Genomic DNA, 25,418 nt, shown 5'->3' on the forward strand with positions numbered 1-25,418 from the left:
TGGAATGGAAAGCCCACCCCACCCACGGCTTTTTAAGGGACATAAGTCTAGTGCCTACCAAGTGGGTCTCCATCAAACAGATTACATCCGATGCATATTGTTTGATCTGTCTAAGTACCAGGGAACGCTTGATTTTGTCATTGATCCCCCTCACATTCCAGGACAGTAACCTAACCAGAGCCATACCATAGCACTTTCAATGATAAAACAGATGACCCGCGACCAGCCACCTCCAGCACACATCCACCCACCCATACCCGTGAGCAGCTGCAACAGAATCACATCTGAAACAAGCACATTGCACGTCAGAGGATACAAACAAAACAATACTGTCTTAACATAACCCCCACCCCCACCCCGTATACCACTGAAAACTTGCAGCATACCTGATTCCCTAACAAACAACTCTCCCAAAGAGCGAACACTAGCGACTAAGGCAAGAAATACCTTTACACATTTTGCAAAATCAAGAAACAAAGAAAAAACAAAACCAAAAGGGGGCCAAGAATTCAATGACCTTGCGGCAGGAGTAACCTCCAGCTAAATTCAAGTCCCCCCTAGGGCCGTCAGAACAGCCCCATCTAAAGAACTATTTTGGACCATACATCGGGACAGAGATATACCCAGGCGGACCTGAGAGTAACATATAGATCTGAACAGGATGCTAGTCCAGGGCAACAGGAGGCAGATATAAGGACATAAGTGAGCACCGTAGCATATTAGTGAAAGCAGAATAACAATTCTAAAGATATCCCCGCATTTACCCCGCCAGCAATGATCACACATCCCTCAGAAACCCAATGCTTGAGTTCAGTCAGCGGCCAACGCCCGCCGTGCCGGAAAGTGTCTGTCCAACCACACCGAAGCCTCACGGGGAGTCAAGAAGAATTTAGTGTCTCCATCTGAAACCACACGCAGTTTAGATGGAAAGAGCATGGCATAGGGGATGTTCAGGTCACGTAGTCTGCGTTTCACAGGGACAAACTGAGCTCTATCCTTTTGCACATCAATAGCGAAATCCGGAAAGACTGAGATCGGAGAACCGTTCCACTTGAGGGGGCTCCTAGTGCGGGCCAATTTCAGAATCACATCCCTATCCCGGTAATGAAGCAGCTTGGCAATGAAAGTACGGGGAGGTGCCCCTGGAGGTAAAGGACGCATCGGAACTCTGTGAGCGCGTTCCACCGCAAAATGTGAGGTGAACTCTTCCGCTCCAAACGCATCCAACAGCCACTTCTCAAGAAATTTTTCAGGGGAGGCACCCTCCTCTTTCTCAGGGAGGCCGACGAAGCGAACGTTGTTCCGCCTCAATCTCCCCTCCATATCGGTCATCTTTTTATTTACCTCCAACATCTGCGACTCCAGGGCAGAAGTACGTCTGCCAATTGGCGTAACCGTGTCCTCCAACGTGGATACCCGCGTCTCAACTTCACCGACTCTCTCTCGCACCCGCTGAAGGTCCTGATGAATAATAGATAAGTCCGCCTGGACCTGACCGATCCTGTCGGCCAAGCGGGCTTCGCTGGCCGTGACCGCATCCAGCACCTTTTGCAATGCCGCATCCGTAGCCTCCGCAGAAGAGGAGCCAGCCGACGGAGAAGGCGGCGATGAGGTCGACTGTACCTCCCCCCCCCTGTTGGGACCGTGTCGGAGGGTTTCTAGCATATTTCTCTAACTTCGTCGCAGCCGCGGTAGATTGATGTGGCTTGACCATTGCAGCCAAGTCGGTGACAGAGAGCAAGGAATTATAGTATATCAGAACTGTCCAGGTGCTACGTGTGTAACTGTGAAGTATATCAAAACTGCCCAGCTGCCGCCTATGGATATATAGTATATCAAAACTGTCCAGTGGGTGTTTATGGAGAGGGCAGTACAACAAATCCGTCCAGGAACAGCCTGTCTAGATGCTGCCCGGAAGTATCTGCTGGGGGCCAACAGGATAATGTACTGAATGCCTCACACAGTGTCCCAGTATATGTGATGTAGCAGGCAACAGGGCAGCCCAGCAAAGGAGCCACTAGTAGCTTATATAGAATGTAGGGAGATCTTAATATAAGGATGCTCACACACGTCTGCCCCAGGGCAAGCTCCGTCCCCCCAGCAATGTGAGTGCTTCTCCAAGAGGCAGACAGGGGAGTTATGTAGGAGCCGCAGCGGTAGGCAGGAGATCGGCGGCGAGACCCGCGGCAGCGCTATAGCAGGGGTCAGGCAGAGTGCTCACCAGTGCCTATGCGGCTCAGCACAGCAGCAGCAGCAGCAGGAGCGGAGACGGGCAGCATAGGAGGCGGCCGCCAGGCACAGTCTCCAGCGCGGAGAAAGGAGAGCGGCGGCTCACGTGGTGTAACAGGTCCCGGCGCCCCGCTCACACATCAGTCCGGCTGCAGCGGGGATCAAACGCACAGCTCCCACTCCAACACGGCTGCCCCACCGAGGGTTTACACAGGTATTGGGGCTATTTTCGGGCCCACGGGGGGACACAGGATCTGTTTGTCGGATATTGAAGCTGGAGAGCCACAGAGCCTGTGTGCTACTCCATGTCCGCCTTGGCCACGCCCCCCCCGAGTTCGATTTCTAAAGTACGAATGCATGTTAGTTTTTTCCAGACACTTTATTATTTTTTTATTCACATAAACCAGGGCAAAGCTGCATGAGCGGTTCTACTGTTAAGGTTCTATGCACCGTACAGAACACATAAAATTCTGTAGCAGGGCAGACTCAATAGAAATGGCTACCACCTATGACTCCTTGCCCCACGGAGGCCCTAGGCTACGGAGCAAGTAACAGTCCAGATTTTGCAGGCTATGGGGCAGTGCTGAATGAGCGTCACAATCTCCTAGCTAAAATACACAGGGGCGATAGGAATAAGCGAGGTCTATGCACATAATATTACAAAACGGGGGTTCATGTGCCTCGGACATTTTGTCGGTACACCGAACTCAATCGCACAGCACACTGGCAAAATGGCCGCCGCCCCTGAACCCCCACTACGTGGCAGGCAGCGCTCGGATATGGAGTGAGAGATGGCAAAAGTTTTGCAGGCTACGGGGCAATGCTGAAGGAGCGTCACAATCCCCTAGCCAAAATACACAGGGGTGATAGAGATAAGCGAGGTCTATGCACATTACGTTACACCGGGCTCGATCGCATAGCAAACTGACAAAACGCAAGTTTTACATAAAGCAGGGCAAAGCTGCAGGAGAGTTTCTACTGTCAAGGTTCTATGCACCGTACGGTACACATACAATTCTATAGCAGGGCAGACTCAATTGAAATGGCTACCGCCTGTGACTCTTAGCTCCATGGAGGCACTTGGCTATGGAGCAAGTAACAGCACAGATTTTGCAGGCTACGGAGCAATGCTGAAGGAGCATTAGAATCCCCTAGCTAAAATACACAGGGGCGATAGGGATAAGCGAGGTCTATGCACATAACGATACACCGGACCCCATCGCATCGCATAGTGACAAAATGTCCGAAGCACGTGAACCCATGCCTTGTGGCAGCACTCAGCTATGGAGCGAGCAACGGCATAGGTTTTGCAGGCTACGGGGTAATGCTGAAGGAGCGTCACAATCTCCTAGCTAAAATACACAGGGGCGATAGGAATAAGTAAGGTCTATGCATATTACGGTACACCGTAAAGTTCCCCATGGTTTTGATTATGCCTTTTCTTTGAACACGGTATTTTCCACTGCCTCGCCCTACCCCCATCCCACTTTCCCCTTCCCCCCTGGGAGCCTGCAATGTACATGCAGTAGACAGGGAGGGAGATCCGATCAGGTTACAAGACATGTGCAACAGTATACTACTGTATGTAGGAAAATCCCCACCCACTCTGATTTATGTGAAACCTGTGTGCACCCTTCCATTGAATGTATAACAAAGAAAAAATAATAATAAAGTGAATGTCACGGGAACATATATATTAAAAAAAAAAAAAAAAAAAGGTTGGCACTTTGGGACTCAAACCTGGGACTCTCAGCGTGGGAGGTGGGAGGCTTCATCGCTAGGTTGGTATGGAAGGGGAGACAATTGGCTACCGGAGGATACCAACCCCAAGTTTCTGTGACCCCCACAAGGCTCATGGCAACTGTCGGAACCCATGGTGGGTCTGAATTAACGGGCCCATTATAGTCTATGGGAAAATGGGTCCACTTTGCGTACTAATATCTCTGGTTCTGAGTGTCCCAGAGACTCAGGACTGGTACCATTTAAAAGAGGAGACTCTTGGCTTTCGGGGCAGACCAACCACTAGTTTATGTGACACTGGAAAGGGAAACGGGAAGCAGCCGTGTATCGGGTCCCCTCCAGTTGTCCGCCTAGCTTGCACAGGATGCAGGGTTTCTGGCTAGATAGGAAATACTGTACAGAAATGCTAAGCATGGTAATTTGACATCCAGGAACATAGGGAGGAGTTTTTCGCTCTCTCCATTATACTTAGAAAAATTACACTTGCCACTGTACGTTACAAGCTGTTCGTGCTAATTAGTACCCTAATAGAACATACTGTACAGAGATACTAAGTACAGTGATTTGGAATCCACGAACTTAGGGAGGAGCTTTAATCTCTCTCCATTGTAATCTTTCTAAGTATAATGGAGAGAGATAAAAGCTCCTCCCTAAATTCCTGGGTGCCAAATTACCGTCCTTAGTATCGCTGTACTGTATTTTCTACTAGTGTACTAATTAGCACGAACAGCTTGTAACGTACAGTGGCAAGTTTAATCTTTCTATGTATAATGGAGAGATAAAAGCTCCTCCCTAAGTTCCTAGATGCCAAATCACCATTCTTAGTATCTCTGTACAGTATGTTCTACTAGTGTACTAACTAGCACAAACAGCTTTTAACTGGATGCCAAATCACCGTACTTAGTATCTCTGTACAGTATGTTCTGTTAGGGTACTAATTAGCACGAACAGCTTGTAACGTACAGTGGCAAGTTTAATCTTTCTATGTATAATGGAGAGAGATAAAAGCTCCTCAGTAAGTTCTCGGATGACAAATCACCGTACTTAGTATCTCTGTACAGTATTTTCTATTAGGGTACTAATTAGCTGTTCGTGCTAATTAGTACCCTAATAGAAAATACTATACAGAGATACTAAGAACGGTGATTTGGCAACCAGGAACTTAGGGAGGATCTTTTATCTCACTACATTATACATAGAAAGATCAAACCTGCCACTGTACGTTACAAGCTGCTCGTGCTAATTAGTACACTAGTAGAACATACTGTACAGAGATACTACGGACAGTGATTTGGCATCCAGGAACTTAGGGAGGAGCTTTTATCTCTCTCCATTATACTTAGAAAGATTACAATGGAGAGAGATAAAAGCTCCTCCCTAAGGTTCCTGGATGCCAAATCACTGTACTTAGTATCTCTGTACAGTATCTCCTCCCTGTCTACTGCATGACCTGTGCAGGCTCCCAGGGGGGAAGGGCAATGGGCTAGCGGCAGGCGATGGAAAATACTGTGCTTTTGAAATGCAAGTACTGTATGAGTCCGAGTCCCCAGTATGTTCTTCTAGTGTACTAATTAGCACGAACAGCTTGTAACGTCCAGTGGCAAGTTTAATCTTTCTATGTATAATGGAGAGATAAAAGCTCCTCTCTAAGTTCCTAGATGCCAAATCACCGTCCATAGTATCTCTGTACAGTATGTTCTACTAGTGTACTAATTAGCACGAACAGCTTTTAAATGGATGCCAAATCACCGTACTTAGTACCTCTGTACAGTATGTTCTATTAGGGTACTAATTAGCACGTCCAGCTTGTAACGTACAGGGTCAAGTTTAATCTTTCTATGTTTTATAGGGGAGAGAGATAAAAGCTCCTCCCTAAGTTCCTGGTTGCCAAATCACCGTCCTTAGTATCTCTGTATAGTATTTTCTATTAGGGTACTAATTAGCACGAACAGCTAATTAGTACCCTAATAGAACATACTGTACAGAGATACTAAGTACGGTGATTTGTCATCCGGGAACTTACTGAGGAGCTTTTATATCTCTCTCCATTATACATAGAAAGATTAAACTTGCCACTGTACGTTACAAGCTGGTCGTGCTAATTAGTACCCTAATAGAACATACTGTACAGAGGTACTAAGTACGGTGATTTGGCATCCATTTAAAAGCTGTTCGTGCTAATTAGTACACTAGTAGAACATACTGTACAGAGATACTATGGACGGTGATTTGGCATCTAGGAACTTAGAGAGGAGCTTTTATCTCTCCATTATACATAGAAAGATTAAACTTGCCACTGGACGTTACAAGCTGTTCGTGCTAATTAGTACACTAGAAGAACATACTGGGGACTCGGACTCATACAGTACTTGCATTTCAAAAGCACAGTATTTTCCATCGCCTGCCGCTAGCCCATTGCCCTTCCCCCCTGGGAGCCTGCACAGGTCATGCAGTAGACAGGGAGGGAGTTATTCACATAAACCAGGGCAAAGCTGCAGGAGCGGTTGTACTGTTAAGGTTCTATGCACCATACGGTACACATACAATTCTGTAGCAGGGCAGACTCAATTGAAATGGCTACCGCCTGTGACTCCTTGCCCCATGGAGGCCCTCGACTATGGAGCAAGTAACAGCACAGATTTTGTAGGTCACGGGGCAATGCTGAAGGAGCGTCAGAATCCCCTAGCTAAAATACACAGGGTCGACAGGGATAAGCGAGGTCTATGCACTTAACGATACCCCAGACCCCATCGCATCACAAAGTGACAAAATGTCCAAGGCACATGAACATCCACCTTGTGTCAAACTCAGCTATGGAGCGAGTGACTGCATAGGTTTTGCAGGCTTCGGGGCAGTGCTGAAGGAGCGTCGGAATCCCCTAGCTAAAATACACAGGGGCGATAGGGTTAAGCGAGGTCTATGCACATAATTTTACAAAACGGGGGTTCATGTGCCTCGGACATTTTGTCACTTTGTGATGCGATGGGGTCTGGTGTATCGTTATGTGCATAGACCTCGCTTATCCCTATCGACCCTGTGTATTTTAGCTAGGGGATTCTGACGCTCCTTCAGCATTGGCCCGTTCTTTGAACACAGTATTTTCCACTGCCTCGCCCTACCCCCATCCCACTTTCCCCTTCCCCCTGGGAGCCTGCACAGTTCATGCAGTAGACAGGTAGGGAGTTCCGATCAGGTTACAAGACCAGATTTATGTGAAACCTGTGTGCACCCTTCCATTGAATGTATAACAAAGAAAAAAAATTATAATAAAGTGATTGTCACGGGAACTCGGACGCTCATACTGTACATGTATTTCAAAAACACGGTGTTTATGCATTGTACATACTTCCTTTTACACAATTACTTGCGTCTCCATACACAATCTTGCGTCTGCATACACAAGTGTTTTAACATGTTCGTTTGTGTCTGTATAAACTATTTATTTATATTGAGAACTCTCACCGTCTGACCATTGGTCACCATCTATTAATATTACAGTCGTCACTGACCATTTGCCAGAGCTGTAGATCAACCCGCCGCTATATAATCGAAAGTACTGGATTAGTGGAGCATTAGCCACCCAGTGGTGAAGATGTGTAATGCATGCCGAGTATCTAGAATCGCCTCAACGCGCCTGCCTGTGATTAAACTCAGCAATCTAAGCTATCCCCTTAGCGTGACTAAACGTCCGTCTAGGCGGAGAATCGGTCAAGATAAAGGTGGCTACATCTGTACACTGCCTCAGATGTCTGCGCTGTTATTATAAAAAGGGTTAATAGTACCAAATTACTGTGTCCCCCCCTCCCGTTTTGCTCCCCGTTTCTTGTTCAGGAGAGTGGAGGTCAGAGCCAGCGTCTCTGCAGCCTGTGAAGAGAAAATGGCACTGGTAAGCTGTGAGGGTTAAGCCACGCCCCCTCACTGGCGCGCTGTAGTCCCGCTCAAAATGTAAATATTTATACTGGCGGGAGCTATGTTTAGTGCCTAAGCACTTATAATATATATATTTGTGCCAGTTTTATACTCCAGTAATCATGCTGCCCAGGGCGCCCCCCCCCCCCCCATGCGCCCTGCAAGTGCTGTCTGAAGTGTGTGTGGGAGCAGCCAAAGTAAATTGGCACATAGGGAGGGGAGATCTGTGCGGTACCTCGTTACTGAAGTCTTCTGCCGTCACTGAAGTCTTCTGATCTTCTTTATACTCACCCGGCTTCTTTCTTCTGGCTTCTGTGGGGGGGTTGACGGCGCGGCTCCGGGAACAAGCAGCTAGGCGAACCAAGTGATCGAACCCTCTGGAGCTAATGGTGTCCAGTAGCCTAAGAAGCAGAGCCCTTGAACTAAGTAGAAGTAGGTCGGACTTCTCTCCCCTCAGTCCCACGATGCAGGGAGCCTGTAGCCAGCAGGTCTCCCTGAAAATAAAAAACCTAACAAAGTCTTTAGAGAAACTCAGTAGAGCTCCCCTAGTGTGTGTCCAGTCTCTCTGGGCACAAAGTCTAACTGAGGTCTGGGGGAGGGGCATAGAGGGAGGAACCAGTTCACACCCATTCATAGTCTTATAGTGTGCCCATGTCTCCTGCGGATCCCGTCTATACCCCATGGTCCTTTTGGAGTCCCCAGCATCCTCTAGGACGTAAGAGAAATGGAATTAGAGGTGGAGTTCTCCAAGGATTCTATAATTATCCAAAAAGGCTTCCATGATGGAAATCTCAAATAACCACTGATTTCCACTATCATCCCCCCGCTGAATTGCAATCTATATGTACATATTATGGGCAGCATGGAGGCACAGTGGTAAGCATTGCTCCCTCGCAGAACTGGTGTCATGTGGAGTTCATATGTTCTCTCTGTGGGTTTCTTCGAACAAAAAAATTAGAACCATAGTGTATACGTGAAAGGGGATATAGATGAGCGCCTTATTTATAGCTGTAGCAAGAGAGAAAATGAAAGGAGCAGCCCATAGCTCAGACATCAGTGGGCAATGAAGATGCGTAGCGCCGAGGCCGGAAACGGCTAGCCGCAACTTGAAATGACGCATCGGCTGCACACCAGCTGGGAATCAATGCAAACAAGAGTCTACTGCGTTCCGCACTCTGGAACACATACCCAGAATGCACTGTCCATCACTAGAACCTTACCCCGGCAATATAAAAGCAATACTGAGCAATAAATTAAAAGTACGTAATGCACAAAACATCCCAGCTAGCACTATTCAGTCAAAAAGAACAGAGTAAGGGGGTAATTCTGAGTTGATCGCAGCAGCAAGTTTGTTAGCAATTGGGCAAAACCATGTGCACTGCAGGTGGGGCAGATGTAACATGTGCAGAGAGAGTTAGATTTGGGTGGGTTATATTGTTTCTGTTGCCAGGTAAATACTGGCTGCTTTATTTTTACACTGCTATTTAGATTTCAGTTTGAATACACCCCACCCAAATCTAACTCTCTCTGCACATGTTACATCTGCCCCCCCCCCCCCTGCAGTACACATGGTTTTGCCCAACTGCAAACAAAATTTGCTGCTGCGATCAACTTAGGCCCTAAATCCGAACCCGCACATCTCGAATACAAATTACGACGGAATTTGCCGCGAGTAAAGCCAGCAACCGCCGCATCACGGCACTTCCTATACAGGTTCAGACTCCGTTGCACACAGATATACAAGTGCCGCACAACAAATTAATCCGTGCAGGCTCGTGAACTGGTTCTGCCGCATCACATTGCGATTCAGACACACAAGCGAAAAAGATGCAAAAAAAGACTCTTGGCGCACATGTAACCTGGCACACTGAAAAGGGATATTTAGCGCAACCGCAGCAATGGTGTAATAGGGGACATCTGTAATCTTATATTGCAGGCAATAAGCTTCCCTTTATAGTCTTCATTGGAAAACAGCCATGATTTTATGGCAGGAAACACAGGGGGTAATTCAGAGTTGATCGCAGAAGCAAATTTGTTAGCAGTTGGGCAAAACCATGTGCACTGCAGGGGGGGCAGATGTAACATGTGCAGAGAGAGTTAGATTTGGGTGGGTTATATTGTTTCTGTTGCCGGGTAAATACTGGCTGCTTTATTTTTACACTGCAATTTAGATTTCAGTTTGTACACACCCCATCCAAATCCAACTCTCTCTGCACATGTTACATCTGCCCCCCCTGCAGTGTACATGGTTTTACCCAACTGCTAACAAATTTGCTGCAGCGATTAGATCTGAATTAGGCCCACAGTACGTTATCGTACTATAGGACAAATTCCTTCCCGAGAAATATGACGGGCTGATGTTACCCAAGCTTAATAAATACTATACAGTCTTGATAGTCTCTCCCGTCAGGCTCCACAGTCTGGATAGACATGGACGAGAGGCTGCCAGATCTCCCCTCCCTATGTGCCAATTTACTTTGGCTAACTCTCAGAAGTCAAACCGCTCTAGATGATCATAACATTCCGCCAATGGGTGAAACGCACCAATAACACCCTCATTATATGTCCTGGTATAGACCTTCTTCTGTCGGCCAAGAGCGTAGTGATCCTTCATATAAACCTTCATGCTGGGTGTTAGAAGGCATTGCTCTTCAGGGGGTATAATTTACGAAGACACAATTTTGGTTTCTCTGCGATTTTCAAAGGCCAAAACTGACGCAAACCTGCATAGCGACCACACTTAGAATACACCTGAATATCAAAGCTCCATCGATGTTCCTTCCATTTAAAGTATAGGACCCCCAGATATTCTGTGCGCCATTGGTTAGAACCTGCCGCAATCCCTCTGACAAAAATGGCCTGCCTCTGGCAACACGGAAAGCACGGCATAGATCCCTAGGATTTGTGCAATTTTATATATTAAAAAAAAAAAAAGGTCACAAAAAATAAAATAAAACAAAATTAGCTTTATTTTCCTCCAAATTGCTAACCAGCCCTAGGCCTTGAAGTCTGCATGCTAGTAGTCGAAAATCCAAATAACAGATTTAATGTTGTTCTTTCCTGGCGCACTACAGGTCCCAGACAGCCCTGCATGTCCACAGGATGGGGTGCGCTACACATGGACCCCCTACAGAGAGCTGCAATTCCCACCAATCAGAGCCCTCTCAGACTGTCGCAGTGCCCACTCCATTCCGTCCTCGTTAATTATTGCAGCTGAATTGGTGGGAGCAGGAGCAACATTGTCTAGAGACTACAACAGCCTTGTATACACCAGGTTCAGCCGCAATATATGCCTCTAACACGCACAGTCTGGAGACAGTACCAAAGACTGCAAACTATGGTCGCCTAACACTTACACTAACGGACGCAAAGTCAAAATCCCTCCCCAGTAGTTACAAAACAACACATTGTTGATGTACTGTGTGTCTTTAGGTACTTTCCAGTTTCCTAGTTAGTTTGGCTTCCAGCCAGGGGTTTTCCTGTCTGTCTGCTCTGCAGCAATCTCCATCTGCTGTCCTGCTGACTTCTCCCTCTCTAGTCTCAGGCCGCTATGGGACATGTAGTTCCTCAGCAGCTGGAGAGCTACGGTTCCTAACATCTGCACATTAATCTCGTACGGAATGCCTACAAAGTGCCCGACTACAGGAAAACGGTGCAATCATGGGACGCTGCAAGCTGCAGCTCACTTTATGAGCCTCAACCATCCACAGATGGTATAAAGATTGTACACGGACAGTCCCCTCGTTAAAGTGCCATCGGTCACTGGGAAAATTATTACATGCACACTGCAAAGCAAACACATTATTCCTCATTCCTAGTGTTGCATAACCAGCTGCCGGATCCTAGTGAGCAGTATGAACTGCAATAAAAATACTTCTGTCTGTTATCCAGCACAGACTAAGAAATGGCAGTTCAGGAGCAGATTGGAGGATTCGGGCAAACTCTCCACAGCTTGATACATCTCCCCCCCCCCCCCCCCGCCACAAAAATAGAAATAAGCAAGTCGCAATTTACCTGCAAATTCTTCCTGGAACTTGATAGTGTCTACAGACAGAGGGAGAGCGTGAGAGCCGTCACACCCACCAGATGGGCTGGCTATGAGCAGGAAAACAAGACAAGAAGCCTCCAATATATACAGTAATGCTTACAGTAATGAGATGGTGCAGAATGCACCGAGAGATCGGGAGACATTGTATTCCCAGGCAAGGAGTGAAGCGATCTGTTTCCCTGTATCTTTGATTGACACACACGACACAAAGAGGTCATTCAAAAAGTTCTCCATCATTCTAGGAGAAGACTGTAACAATTACATGTAAGCACACACGCAGAGGAACCTATGCAAGGACGGATTGTGCACGTCTGACCACTGTGCATGCACATCTAGGGGAGAAACGCAACACAGTTGCATCTTCCACTGCGGATGGAAGGGTGCAACCGATCTGCAACAGGGTGTCCGCATATCTACTAAGCTTAAGGTGGGCGTATAGATGCATCTGCAGTACCTCCAGAGTTGTTTGCATATAAGATCACTTGCGCTAAGAAAGAAGCCTGCGTATCTGTAGGGACGGGGCGGTCGTAGGTGTGTGTACAGCCGGTGAATATCGACACACGCTAATGATTACGTCCTAACCTCTCCAGGTGGTGGCATTTAAATCCATAGCAGTCCCATTATATTATGTAAAGTTAATGATCAAAATAATTCAAGATTAAATGTATGTGCCAGAATAAAGTATGTGGAACCTCTAGGGTTATAAATTCAGTTAAGGGGACAAATAGTCCATCGGTGGGATGACGCTCAGGAGCGAGATTAATCTATGTAACCCAGAATATTTTTGGAATTGGTGCCAACCCACGCTCAAGGGAAGTTTCAGGAGGCCTCTGGGAAACAGTCGGCAATGCCCAACAATCCAGTTCAGGATTTCTAATGACAACTGGGCTTCACCAACCTGTTGTCAGACGCTCTGGATTAAAAGCAGAGAAAATTTAAGACCATGGTTACTCTCCCCTGGAGTTGTCACCTGGCATAGATCACTTCAAGTACAAAGCATATAATATTCCGTGATTTGCTCTAGGTAGCGGTGGATCCATGAGTCCAACATCGGGCAAAGACTGAACGACCTTTAATGGTGTGTAAGGTAGGTCAGCATGGAGGAATACACTGCTGTCCAGGAACAACATGGCTGCAAACGTAAAGCTTGCTGGACACCAAGTAGATAGTTGGTTCTGATCAATCCAGAACAGCTGAGGGACAGATGAACATGTGAGCTCTTATCTGTAGGTCACAGGAATACAGGGTGTCTTGCAAGGATACAGCAGTAGCTTAAATAATGAGGTGTATTGCTAAAAGATAGACGTTAGACACACAACCCAACTCTTTACGGTAGGGAAAGAGGTTACACATTGGCATAACATGTGCAGAATATATACAGCCCACAAGCTGTTCTTCTCCTGCCATTAATTCAAACAGGGCGTCCAATCTGGAAGAGGGGGTAGACGGCACAGAGCCACCTAATCAGGTCTAGACCAATGAGCAGGGCCTTTCTGCTTTTGTGAGGTTCCTTTACCCCCAAAACCAGGTAAAAGTACAAAGACCACCTCTTACAAGCTTTACTGCTCTCAGCACAGTGACAGACAGGTATAAGGGTATAGCTCTGGGTACAAGAAACCATAGGGTGTCTAAGATAAGATTTAAATACAGTATTCGGTGACTCCCTGATAACCGGGGAACCCTACACAGGCTTGGTTTAACAGTTTCCCCAACCAGCACGGAAGAACCTCATGTGGCTTTTGGAGATATCTTTCAATTACGAAATGAATGTTGTTATCAAGGTAACACCTTCCTTTAATCCCTGCACAACGGGCAAGCTCTTCAGCACCATGTTACATCCGATGATAAGTACAGCTCAAAGCATGCAGAAACAGAAGCAGAGTCATTAAGCACCCACAGAGACGTATCCACACCTGTGAATGGGCATCATACTGTACAACACAAAGGTCAGGTCCTTACGAAATCATCTGCAGCCACAACAGTGTACACAAGACGCACGGAGCCATCCATACAAGTAACTCTGTGGCAGAAGTATTAACCTGCAGAAGAGATAAAGAAGTGATAAGTGGAAGGTGATAACGCACCAGCCAATCATTACAGGTTTGAAAAATGACAGTTGGGAGCTGTTTGGCTGGTGCGTTATCACCTTGCACTTATCACTGCTTTATCACTTCTCCAGGCTTAATACATCTGCCCCTTGATGCAATAATTTACTTCTTCCATGGGAGGTAGCTGGGAAGTAAGGGTCATGGGGGTCATTCCGAGTTGATCGCTAGCTGCATTTGTTCGCAGCGATCAGGATAAAAATAGTCACTTCTGCGCATGCTGCACAATGCGCACGCGCGACGTATGGGCACAAAGAACGATGTCGTTTTGCACGGGGTCTAGCGATGCATTTCAGTCGCACTGGTTGCCGCAGAGTGATTGACAGGAAAAGGGCGTTTCTGGGTGGCAATGGACCGTTTTCAGGGAGTGTGCGGAAAAACGCAGGCGTGCCAGGAAAAACGCAGGCGTGGCTGGGCGGGTTTGTGACGTCAAATCCGGAACTGAATAGTCTCAAGTGATCGCAAGCGCCGAGTAGGTTTTGAGCTACTCTGAAACTACACAAAATTCTTTTGTAGCCGCTCTGCGATACAACCGTTCGCACTTCTGCAAAGCTAAAATACACTCCCAGTGGGCGGCGGCATAGCGTTTGCTCAGCTGCTAAAACTAGCTAGTGAGCGATCAACTTGGAATGAACCCCCCATGACAGAGTAAGTACACCTAGACAATTAGGGTTGAAGAGTTACTATGGGATGAATTCTGTGTAGGGCTCTCCTAGCCCAAGCCAGGATAAATTAAACATTTCCGGACTAGCCGCCCCTTTAACACTAACTGGCACCTTATAAATCATTCTGCCAGACTCAGTGCAGACTAAACTCTTCCCCTCTTTCCTGATATTCTAACAGCGGAAGCCGCACTAGCCCTGCCGTCATACATGTCCAACCAGGACAGCACTTTAAGAGACCAGTCACAAAGCCCAGGAAGCAGGATATAAACTCACATCCCCCTGCACTAATACAATATCTGACACATGTGCTGTGAATGTCCTGGCTCCCGGCTTAATGTTTCCTGGAGTTCAGACTGCTCCCATATCCCGGATTCCAGGTACAGATACTCCGTGACTTATCATACGCCTTCACCAGAATGACATTGCATAAAGGCTTTGCAAAAACATCTTTGGAATGCAGTTATTCTATAATAACGAGACAAGACACTGACTTGCAGTGAGATCATGGGTTAGTAAGGTTTTGATTCTACCATGCAGATTATATAACTGACCCACCATACACCATCAAGAAGACATTCCATACCGTATACCACATATTATAACAGAATTCTCACTACTCCTCTGAGAGGAGATGAGGGGTTTATTCAAAAACTACGGCAGCTGTACTGAAATGTGAAGTGTGCGTGCACACTTCCTAGCAGCATCCTGCAACACAAATACTTTTACACAAACACCCATCAGCCATGACGCTAAAACCAGCTGCAGATCCCACTTCTGCCACCAAAACAGCTCGAGGCACGGACTCTACAAGACCTCTGCAGGTGTCCTGTGGTATCTAGCGAGGTGGTAACTCCATGGATCGGATTTGTTTTTCCAGTACGTCCTACAGATGCTCAAATAGGACTGAATTATTTGTCATGTTCCCTAAACCATTCCTAAACAAACAATGTTTGCAGTGTGGCAGGGCGCATTACCCTCAAGAGGCTACAGCCATCCGGGACAACCGTTTCCATAAACAGGTGGAATTGGTCTACACCAGTGTTTAGGTAGGTGGCACGTGTCAAAGTAACATCCACATAAGTGCCAGGACTCATGGTTTCCCAGCAGAACATTGCCAAGGGCACCACACCGCCTCTGCCGACTGGCTTTCTTCCCCGTACTGCATACTGGTGCCATCTCCCCACAAGAAAGTGATTCAGCGGTGGGCATGGGTCAGTATGGGCAACCCTGAGCGTTCTGCGGCTACGCAGCATGTTGTTATGCACTATGTGTTCCGACACCTTCATATCATAGCCAGCATGAACCTTTCCAGCAATTTGTGCTTCACTAGCTCGGACCAGACGGACTAGCCTTCACTTCCCACTCACATCGGTGAGCCTCGGGCACCCATGACCCTGTCACCAATTCAGCACAAGAACAGAGTGTTCACTTGCTGCCTACTATATACCATCCCATGACAGGTGGCACTGAGATAATCAATGTTATTGCAGTCACCTGTCAGTGGTATCAATGTTATGGCTGATGGGTGGATGTTAATATTTACATTGAACAGTTTCAAACATATGACTGGAGATTCCAGGGCTCTATTTGCCCATTTGTAACGGCAGAGAGAAAAGTGGAAGAGAAGGACATTTCTTAGCAGAGGGGTACGGTGGTAACCAAAGTGCTGAAAGTTGCCCCACTGCAGAAACTGGTAAGTTCTAGGGGTGCAATGTTCTTCTCACCTCATACTCCTTGATTGTCCCTCTCCAGGTGCAGCCGCTGTTGTTGCAGACAGAAGGAAGACTCTCCACCTCTCGGCGCGCTGCATTATCTGGGAAAGCCTAGGAATGATGAGCAGAATAAGCAGACGATCATGACATTATTCAGTTTCAGTGTGTGGTTCATGCTTAAATGATGGCTGTCACCGATGGCCAGTGGTTTTGCCATCAATGGCGGAGATCCAATGGTTCTCCGGCATTGATGGCAGAGAGCCCAGCAATTTTTTTTCTTTTACCCCATCACAGGGGACATGAAGCTTAACTCCGCCCCCAACAGGATCTGCAAAGCCCCACCCCCTCCCCTGATTGTCCTGCTACCAAGCATGCCACAACTCAGAAAGCCCCACCCCCTCCCGTGATTGTCCGGCTGCCCAGCGTGTCACAATTCAGGAAGCCCCACCCCTCCCCCGATTGTCCAGCTGCCCAGCGTGTCACAACTGAGAAGATGTCCCCCCGGCGTCCATTGATAGTTTAAATCAGGGATGGGGAACCTTTGGCCCTCTAGCTGTTGTTGAACTACACATACCAGCATGCCTTGCTACCGTTTTGCTATTTGGCCATGCTAAAACTGTTGCAGGGCATGCTGGAATGTGTAGTTCAACAACAGCTAGAGGGCCGCAGGTTTCCCACCCCTGGTTTAAACCTTCTATGATTTCAAGCAATCATTGCTAAAGCACCATTGACACTACTGATGGAGACCATAAATGGTTAAGCCTTCAATGGCCAATCCTATATTCTCTTACTGCTTTCACTATTCTGCTCCTGCTTTCACTTTCACTATTATCCTGCTTTCACATTTCCTATTCCCTCCTGCTATTCCCCTCCTTTCACTTTCGCTATTCTCCTCCTGCTTTTACTTTCACTATTCTCATGCTTTCACTTTTCCTATTCCCTCCTGCTTTCACTTTTCCTGTTCCCTCCTGCTTTCACTTTCATCCTACTTTCACTTTTCCTATTCCCTCCTTCTTTCACTTTTCCTATTCCCTCCTGCTTTCACCTTTGCTATTCTCCTCCTGCTTTCACTATTATCCTACTTTCACTTTTCCCATTTCCTCCTTCTTTCACTTTTCCTATTCCCTCCTGCTTTCACTTTTGCTATTCTCCTCCTGCTTTCACTATTATCCTACTTTCACTTTTCCTATTCCCTCCTGCTTTCACTTTCGCTATTCTCCTCCTGCTTTTACTTTCACTATTCTCATGCTTTAACTTTTCCTATTCCCTCCTGCTTTCACTTTTCCTATTCCCTCCTGCTTTCACTTTTGCTATTTTCCTCCTGCTTTCACTATTATCCTACTTTCACTTTTCCTATTCTCTCCTGCTTTCACTTTTCCTATTCCCTCCTGCTTTCACTTTCGCTATTCTCCTCCAGCTATCACTTTCGATATTCTCCTCCAGCTATCACTTTCGATATTCTCCTCCTTTCACTTTCGCTATTCTCCTCCTGCTTTTACTTTCACTATTATCCTGCTTTCACTTTTCTTATTCCCTCCTGCTCCTCCTCCTGCTTTCACTATTATCCTGCTTTCACTTTCACTATTCCCTCCTGCTTTCACTTTTCCATCCTGCTCCTCCTCCTGCTTTCACTTTTCCTATTCCATCCTGCTTTCACTTCCCTTTCTCCTGCTTTTCCTATCCCCCTTCTGCTTTCACTTTCGCTCCACCCATCTTCCTCACACCCCACCGTGACCCACTTCGGTTTTGTACATACAACAATATTGGTTAGAACAAAAAAAATAAAATAATGTAAAAGCACAGAAAATAAAAGCACACTTTGGTGTAACACTATAGCACAGGACGATCTGGCAGAAAACAAACAACTGCAGAGAGATCATAGCAGAACACATAACACGAGAATGTGGTTTGAACAGGGAGACTGTCACTCCGTAACACATTAATGCCCATGAAGCAGTCACTCTATGGGGGTAATTCAGACCTGATTGCTAGGCTGTGTTTTCACACAGTGGGCGATCAGATCTGAATTGCGCATGCACCCCACTACGCAGGCGCGACGGACCACTGCAACGGGGGATCAGCGCCCTGCGACGGGATGGTGCGAAAAAAGCAATGGCACGGGTGATCGCAAGGAGATTGACAGGGAGAGGGCGTTTGTGAGTGGCAACTGACCATTTTCAGGGAGTGTCTGGAAAAACGCAGGCGTTCCCAAGGGTTTGCACGGCGGGTGTCTGGCGTCAATTCTGCTCCTAGACAGGCTGAAGTGATCGCAGCGGCTGAGTAAGTCCTGGGCTGCGCAGAGACTGCACAAAATCAGTTTGTACAGGTCGGATGCACATGCGAGCGCACACTTGGACAGCTAAAATACACTTCCCTGTGGGCGGCGACTACGAGAACGCAGGACTGCAAAAAGAACCTAGCGAGTGATCAGGTCTGAATGACCCTTTATATGCCACATCTTGTACTGTAAGACAATTTTCACTTCTCAGTAAGATTAACAGGAGGGCTCTGGCCAGAATGAAAGGTTTTTGGTAAGAACTACGACAACTGCCCAGAGGTTATCCAACTGTTGTAAATAGAGGTTATGGTGCTGTGCATTATTCTACAACTGGTTTTGTAGATCACTCACATTCATGTAGGATCCCACATCCAGGACTCCCTAGACTACCGAATGCTGCTGTCACACTTACACATACAGAATGACTCCTTTAGTTACTGAGGGATCGCACTGGCAGCGCCAAAGTGCGGAGTCTAACAGTGTTCACCAGGGACACGGCGGTATGAACGTCGCTGCCGGTAGCATGTTGGTCACGGCCTACTAACTGCCCCCGAGCTGGGACAAATGTATAGACCAAGAGACAAGCCGAAGGTTGAGGTCACTGGCAATGGTTTGTTAACTAGGAGACCGACAAACTGGTCAAGATCTCCAACAGAGATGCAATGATCAGGAAAAAGCAGGATCTGGTACGCAGGAATACACTCAGTGTCAGGAACGCTGGAGCACGGCACAGGAACGGATTACTCTGGTGGCATCTTGTATCGGAGTGCGGCTTATGCGGGAAGTTCCTGTGCAAGTTTCGTACCCAAAAAAAACATCAGCTGACCAACTCCTTAAGTTACAGCCGATGCCACTCACCCTCCCCTAGAGGGAGACCTAGACACGGAATGGGGCAGGATTTAGAGGAGGTTGCTGCAGATACCCGGGAACACGCAGCAAGAGGCGGGACTGCGACATTTACGTCCATTTCAATAGGGCAGAATTAAATGCACCTTTCCACAGTTCCTGACTTACATAAGCAGTATGGCTCTGCACAAGCCCTTTATATAACAGATTATAATAGAGCCATATATAAATGTCCATACCACCCTGCAATGTATCTTATGCAGCAGGCTCTCTCAACAACGGGCTGAGCCAGCCAGCACAAGACCGACTCATTGGAAGAGAGCGGAACTGTTCCCACCCAAGGTTTCATGACCGGTCCAGTATACAGAACATTAGCGATCCCTTATACACATCGCAGGAATGGAGTCCCTGTTATATCCTGACAGTAGATACATTTGCGTTGCGGCAATAAAAAAACTACAATGATCCAGTGCAAGACCCGATCATTCATAACATTTATTTTATTGGACTTTTGTTGAAACTTTCCTGACTGGGTCACACCTCCCGTATGCTAATGCCCGTTTCATCCACTTACTAATGCCTGAAAAGTGCTTTAAATGTCTGGTTAGAGCATGTCTTGTATTGTAGCTATTCTGGGGCGATGAGCTCGGAACAAATTCCTTTTATAATACCTGTCATGTATGGTATGTAACTATGTATGGTGTGTGTGTGTGGTGGCTCAGTCGCAGTTTCTTTGTACGACAAACCCCCCTTTTATGGAAAGCTGGCAGTCACAGCCCCACCCCCCACCCTCAAGCTGAGGCATGATTAGCACTCTGCGGCTTAGAGGGCACTGCTACCGTCCTCGCAGGCGGATCCTGCGCAGGTACAGGTCATAACACATCAGAGATCTACGCAAACCATCTCTCAATCTGGCCCAGCGTACGGTACCGAACGCCGATCATTCATAGCCTAAAAACAGCTGAAACATCATCTAGATCGTTTGGTTTGGTCTTCAAACCTGTCTGATCCAACCGACCATCGTTCTGTGACAGGAGATCACTCGGATCACAGGGATCCTTGGAAGCAGCAGTGATAGCGCTGTACAGTGATGTAGCAGGAGGAGTCTATTACATGCAGACGCCTCCTGCTGCAGCAGTGATCAGACACGTGTCCTAGGATCATTCACTGTCTGTCAATGACAGTCTGATGCTGGGTTGTTTGCTACGTCGCAGGACCCGTTTGCGCACACGCAGAACAGGTCCTGCACATGCGAAGTACCGAACATGGGTACTTTGCGGCACGAGCCGCCCTAGCAGCTGCACCTGAATGAGTGCCATTGTGTATCGCATGGAGAACTAAACTATCGGGCAGTCGTCTCGTCTCCGCTCCCCGTTAGCTTGTATGGCCGATGTTATTAGAGCGCAACTCCTCCATTTCCACCAGAGGTCAGTTCAGAAGTACATAAAACGTCTAAGAATTTGTAATCTCTACAAAACACATTTACAATCACGTATATTTGCAAATTATCGATGTGTAACTTACTGTGCTGCTTTCTAGAATGGAGATGCCGTCCTCGAATATGCCTTCTTGTATACACGCAGCGCACTTCTGCGGTCCGGAACTGAGAACGAGACAAAGAGAGAACAGTAAGGAGCAAAACGACAAACGTTACAACAGCGCTTTCCGCACCTCACCCGGCCCACGTAGCCGTCACTCAGACAGACTGATGTCCCCCAAACATTCAATGTTAATTGGCTTAAAGAGCAAGTTTATAAAACAAAATACACGTCTACACACGCTGTATATTGGACGTTCCGCATAGGATTGGGCATGCAACGTTACAGCTTTATCTGGTGGTCACGGATTCACCCTCAAACCAGAGTATAGACTATTCCATTACCGCCCGCTGCATCATTATTACGCATGGTTACAGCACTGTGTGCTGTACAAACATCGGGAGTTATTAACCTGCACCAAGCACCATATACACTGGGGGCTGTAGACAGCAGGACGGGAAATGAAACTTGCCACAGCAACCCATTCAGGGCTGCCCATATTGTGAAACAGGTCCCTATCCCTTCACCCAGGAGAAAGGAACATAATTATACCTTATAGCTCTAAGCCAGGAAGCAGTGTTAATTTTGTCGACAAAGATTTTTACTAAAAGTATTCATCGATTACAGTTTATTTCAGGACTAAAAGTAGACTAAAATTAAAACTGAGTAATTTACCGCTGCTAATAGGTTCGCCGGGTGCTATAAAAAAGGCCCCGTAAACCAGATCCCATGTGTTATCGCATGATCACAGGTCCTTTTTTGCCAGATAAAAACGTCCAATATTTGGATAATGGCCATCAGACAAAAATCACTCTATCAGGTCGTTTTTGTCACCCGATAAAGGATCGCATCTAATAAAATACCCCCTTATATCTTAACTAAAACAAAACAAATTAAAAGAAAACAAAAAAACACATACTAAGTCTAAAACTATGGTAAGTCAGACTCATTAGTAATCTAGGCTCAGTAGGCCGAGAATGTGTTACATACTGAGTCTGATTTACCGTAGTACTCCCATATATCATTAGTAATCTAGGCTCAGTAGGCTGAGAATGTGTTACAAACTGATATATGGGAGTACTACGGTAAATCAGACTCAGTATGTAACACACTCTCAGCCTACTGAGCCTAGATTACTAATGATATATGGGAGCACTACGGTAAATCAGACTCAGTATGTAACACATTCTCAGCCTACTGAGCCTATATTACTAATGATATATGGGAGCACTACGGTAAATCAGACTCAGTATGTAACACATTCTCAGCCGGAGCCTATATTACTAATGATATATGTGAGCACTACAGTAAGTCAGACTCAGCATGTAACACATTCTCATCCTACTGAGCCTAGATTACTAATGATATATGGGAACAATACGGTAAATCAGACTCAGTATGTAACACATTCTCAGCCTACTGAGCCTATATCAGTAATGATATATGGGAGCACTACGGTAAATCAGACTCAGTATGTAACACATTCTCAGCCTACTGAGCCTAGATTACTAATGATATATGGGAGCACTACGGTAAATCAGACTCAGTATGTAACACATTCTCAGCCGGAGCCTAGATCACTAAACACATAGTTAAAAGATACGCAAACTTCTCAAGGGAATTTTAGACAAATGTTCTTCAGCAAAATCCATTACAGTATCATTAAACTGCAAAACTGTCTTTTCCAAAAAGGCGATCACACAATCGCACTGTACTTCCCCAGGTACTCCGTGTCACTCACCTGATGATCTTCCTAAGGCAGTGTGCGCAGTACCTATGTCCGCACTGGGCCTGGAACGGTCTGCGGAGGATATTCTTGCAGTCGGAGCAGAGGTATTTCCCTTCTAGCTTGGTCCCGAGAATTTCTTTCTTGAATCCTGGCTGGTTCAGGTCTAACGAAGCAGGCGGAGACGCAATGGATGCGGTTGCAGCAGCCATGCGAATAGCACACTGTGTACACAAAGGGGGGGAGATGTAACTCACAACAATCCCTTCCTACACCAGGCTGAAGATCACCCTACGCGTTTCGTAAAGCCTGGACAATTGAATAAGAAGCCAGAGAATCTCCAGATGTTCTGAAACTACAGAGTCCCCGACTGCCCGACCAGCCTCGCAACAAGGTGATCCTGCCCCTGACTCTGCAGTTCCATGGAAGTACAAGGCTTGTGTTGGACCGCCAAGTCATGCTGAATTTTAAATTAACCAGATATGTGTCATAGTTATTAAAGGCCCTGGAAATTCTGACTAATTTCCTATCCACACTGCAAAAGGGAAATAAATACAACGGCCCAATGGGCTAGAGTGACTGTACAATCACTCGTCAAAATGCCAACACCAGAATGTCAACAGTTACGTCAACACTGTTGAAATTGTCGTCATCTGAAATGTCGACATGCAAGATGCCTCAACACTGCCGAGACCCACTGTTTAGTCGACATTTCATCAGTGTCAGTGTGCTGCATGTCAACATGATGTTGACAAAATAGAACGAGCCCAATCAGGCCCTGTACATACAGGGCCTGATTCCGATTTGTAAATAAAGGATGAAAGAGCAAGAACCTTTGCACCTGGGCAAAACCATGTTGAGCTGCAAGGAGAGCAAATACATATATTTTTTTGTATGCAGGGTAAATACTGCCTGCTTCTGCATGCAGCCCACAAATGTTAGACAGATTTATTTTTACTCTGCAATTTAGCTCTGAGTATGGACACACCCTATCCGCATCTAACTCTCTCTGCACGTTACATCTGCCCCACCTGCAGTGCTACATGCTTTTACCAAGCTGCAGAGTTACTGGCTCTTTCATAGGGCCCACACACCTGGCCGACGTTTCCCTGATCAGACAGGAAGCGCTGACTGGAAACATGGATCGGCGGCCATCAATGAATGGTGATCCATCGGGTAATCAGGGAAACGTTTCCTACTAAAAATCCCAGATTTGCCGATCTCCACCATTTTTAGGTGGGGATCGGAGAATCAAGATCTTTCAACCTGTTGAATATCCCTAATTTCCCGACCCAGTGTGTCAGGGGGATCAGAGAACTGTGACAATTAATCGCATCTGCATGGGGACTCTAACACCAACACAGAATCAGTCACAAAGTCCCCTCCCAACATTGGGGGTAATTAAGACCTGATCGTAGCAGCTGGGCAAAACCATGTGCACTGCAGGGGAAGTGGGCAGATGTAACATGTGCAGAGAGAGTTAGATTTGGGTGGGTTATTTTGTTTCTGTGCAGGGTAAATACTGGCTGCTTTATTTTTATACTACAATTTAGATTTCAGTTTGAACACACCCCACCCAAATCTCACTCTCTCTGCACATGTTACATCTGCCCCACCTGCACTGCACATGGTTTTGCCCAACTGCTAACAAATCTGCTGCTGCGATCAGATCTGAATAACCCCCCATTATATCCACAATACTAAAACCACATAAAGGAAATGATCTCATGTAATTGGAGTGAGAAGACAGCAGGCTGACAATGATTACTGCTGCCAGCTAGCAATATGCAAATACAATACATGGGGGGAAAAGCACTATCGCATAGGAACAGAAAGTACATTTGGACATTTTTAGAATACGAATGCGATTTTGCATGGGGAACAAAAAATGCTCATGTTCCACTTTCTAGTGTCATTTATTAACACGACAGGCGGTGCTCACTGACCGTTAACCCAGGCTCATTATTATATATTACCAGTTATGTCTATAGCACACATATTCCGCAGCCATTCACATCAGTCCCTGCCCCAGTGGAGCTTACACTCTATATTCCCTATCACACGTACACGCGCACACATTCACGCTAGGGATCATTTTTTGTTGGGAGCCAATTAACCTACCAGTATATTTTTGGATTGTGGGAGGAAACCGGAGTACTCGGAGGAAACCCACGCAAGTACGGGGAGAATATACAAACTCCACACAGTTAGGGCCATGGTGGGAATCGAACCCATTACATCAGTGCTGTGAGGCAGTAATGCTAACCATTACACCATCTGTGCCGCCCATGCTTCAGTATGATTTTCCAACGGACACAATACAGACGGTCATAATCCCCGACAGCCACTGACCAACAGTCAAAATACCCACACGGTCAACATACAGACACTCATTGTACCGACATGTTCAAAATGCCGACATGAGTTGTTGGTGTCAGTGTCGACATGGACACCATCTAAGTGTACCTCCGCGCCCGGCACACTATTATATTCCCCCTCCAGGTCCACTGGGATGGTAAAGTATGAATAAGTCTGTTTTGGGGCAAAAATTCCTTAAAAGTGCATGTCGGCATTTCAAGTGTCGGTATGCTGGCTATGTCGGCATTTTCAACATGTCGGCAT

General features: G+C 46.6%; 1 protein-coding gene across 2 annotated transcripts in view; it reads right to left on the reverse strand.

Annotated features, from left to right (window-relative positions):
• Positions 1–25,418, reverse strand: part of TRAF2 (TNF receptor associated factor 2) — a 102,487-nt gene that overhangs the window by 43,415 nt on the left and 33,654 nt on the right. For both annotated transcript variants that reach the window (XM_063936175.1, XM_063936176.1), the window contains 3 exons: positions 22,812–23,020; positions 21,057–21,135; positions 16,421–16,519 (listed from right to left, as the gene is read on the reverse strand). In XM_063936175.1, the coding sequence (XP_063792245.1) occupies positions 16,421–16,519; positions 21,057–21,135; positions 22,812–23,008 (375 nt within the window). In that variant the 5' untranslated portion in view covers positions 23,009–23,020. The remainder of the gene's footprint in view (positions 1–16,420; positions 16,520–21,056; positions 21,136–22,811; positions 23,021–25,418) is intronic.

The sequence above is a fragment of the Pseudophryne corroboree genome, chromosome 8 (assembly GCF_028390025.1).
Source record: "Pseudophryne corroboree isolate aPseCor3 chromosome 8, aPseCor3.hap2, whole genome shotgun sequence".
Taxonomy (NCBI): Eukaryota; Metazoa; Chordata; class Amphibia; order Anura; family Myobatrachidae; genus Pseudophryne; species Pseudophryne corroboree.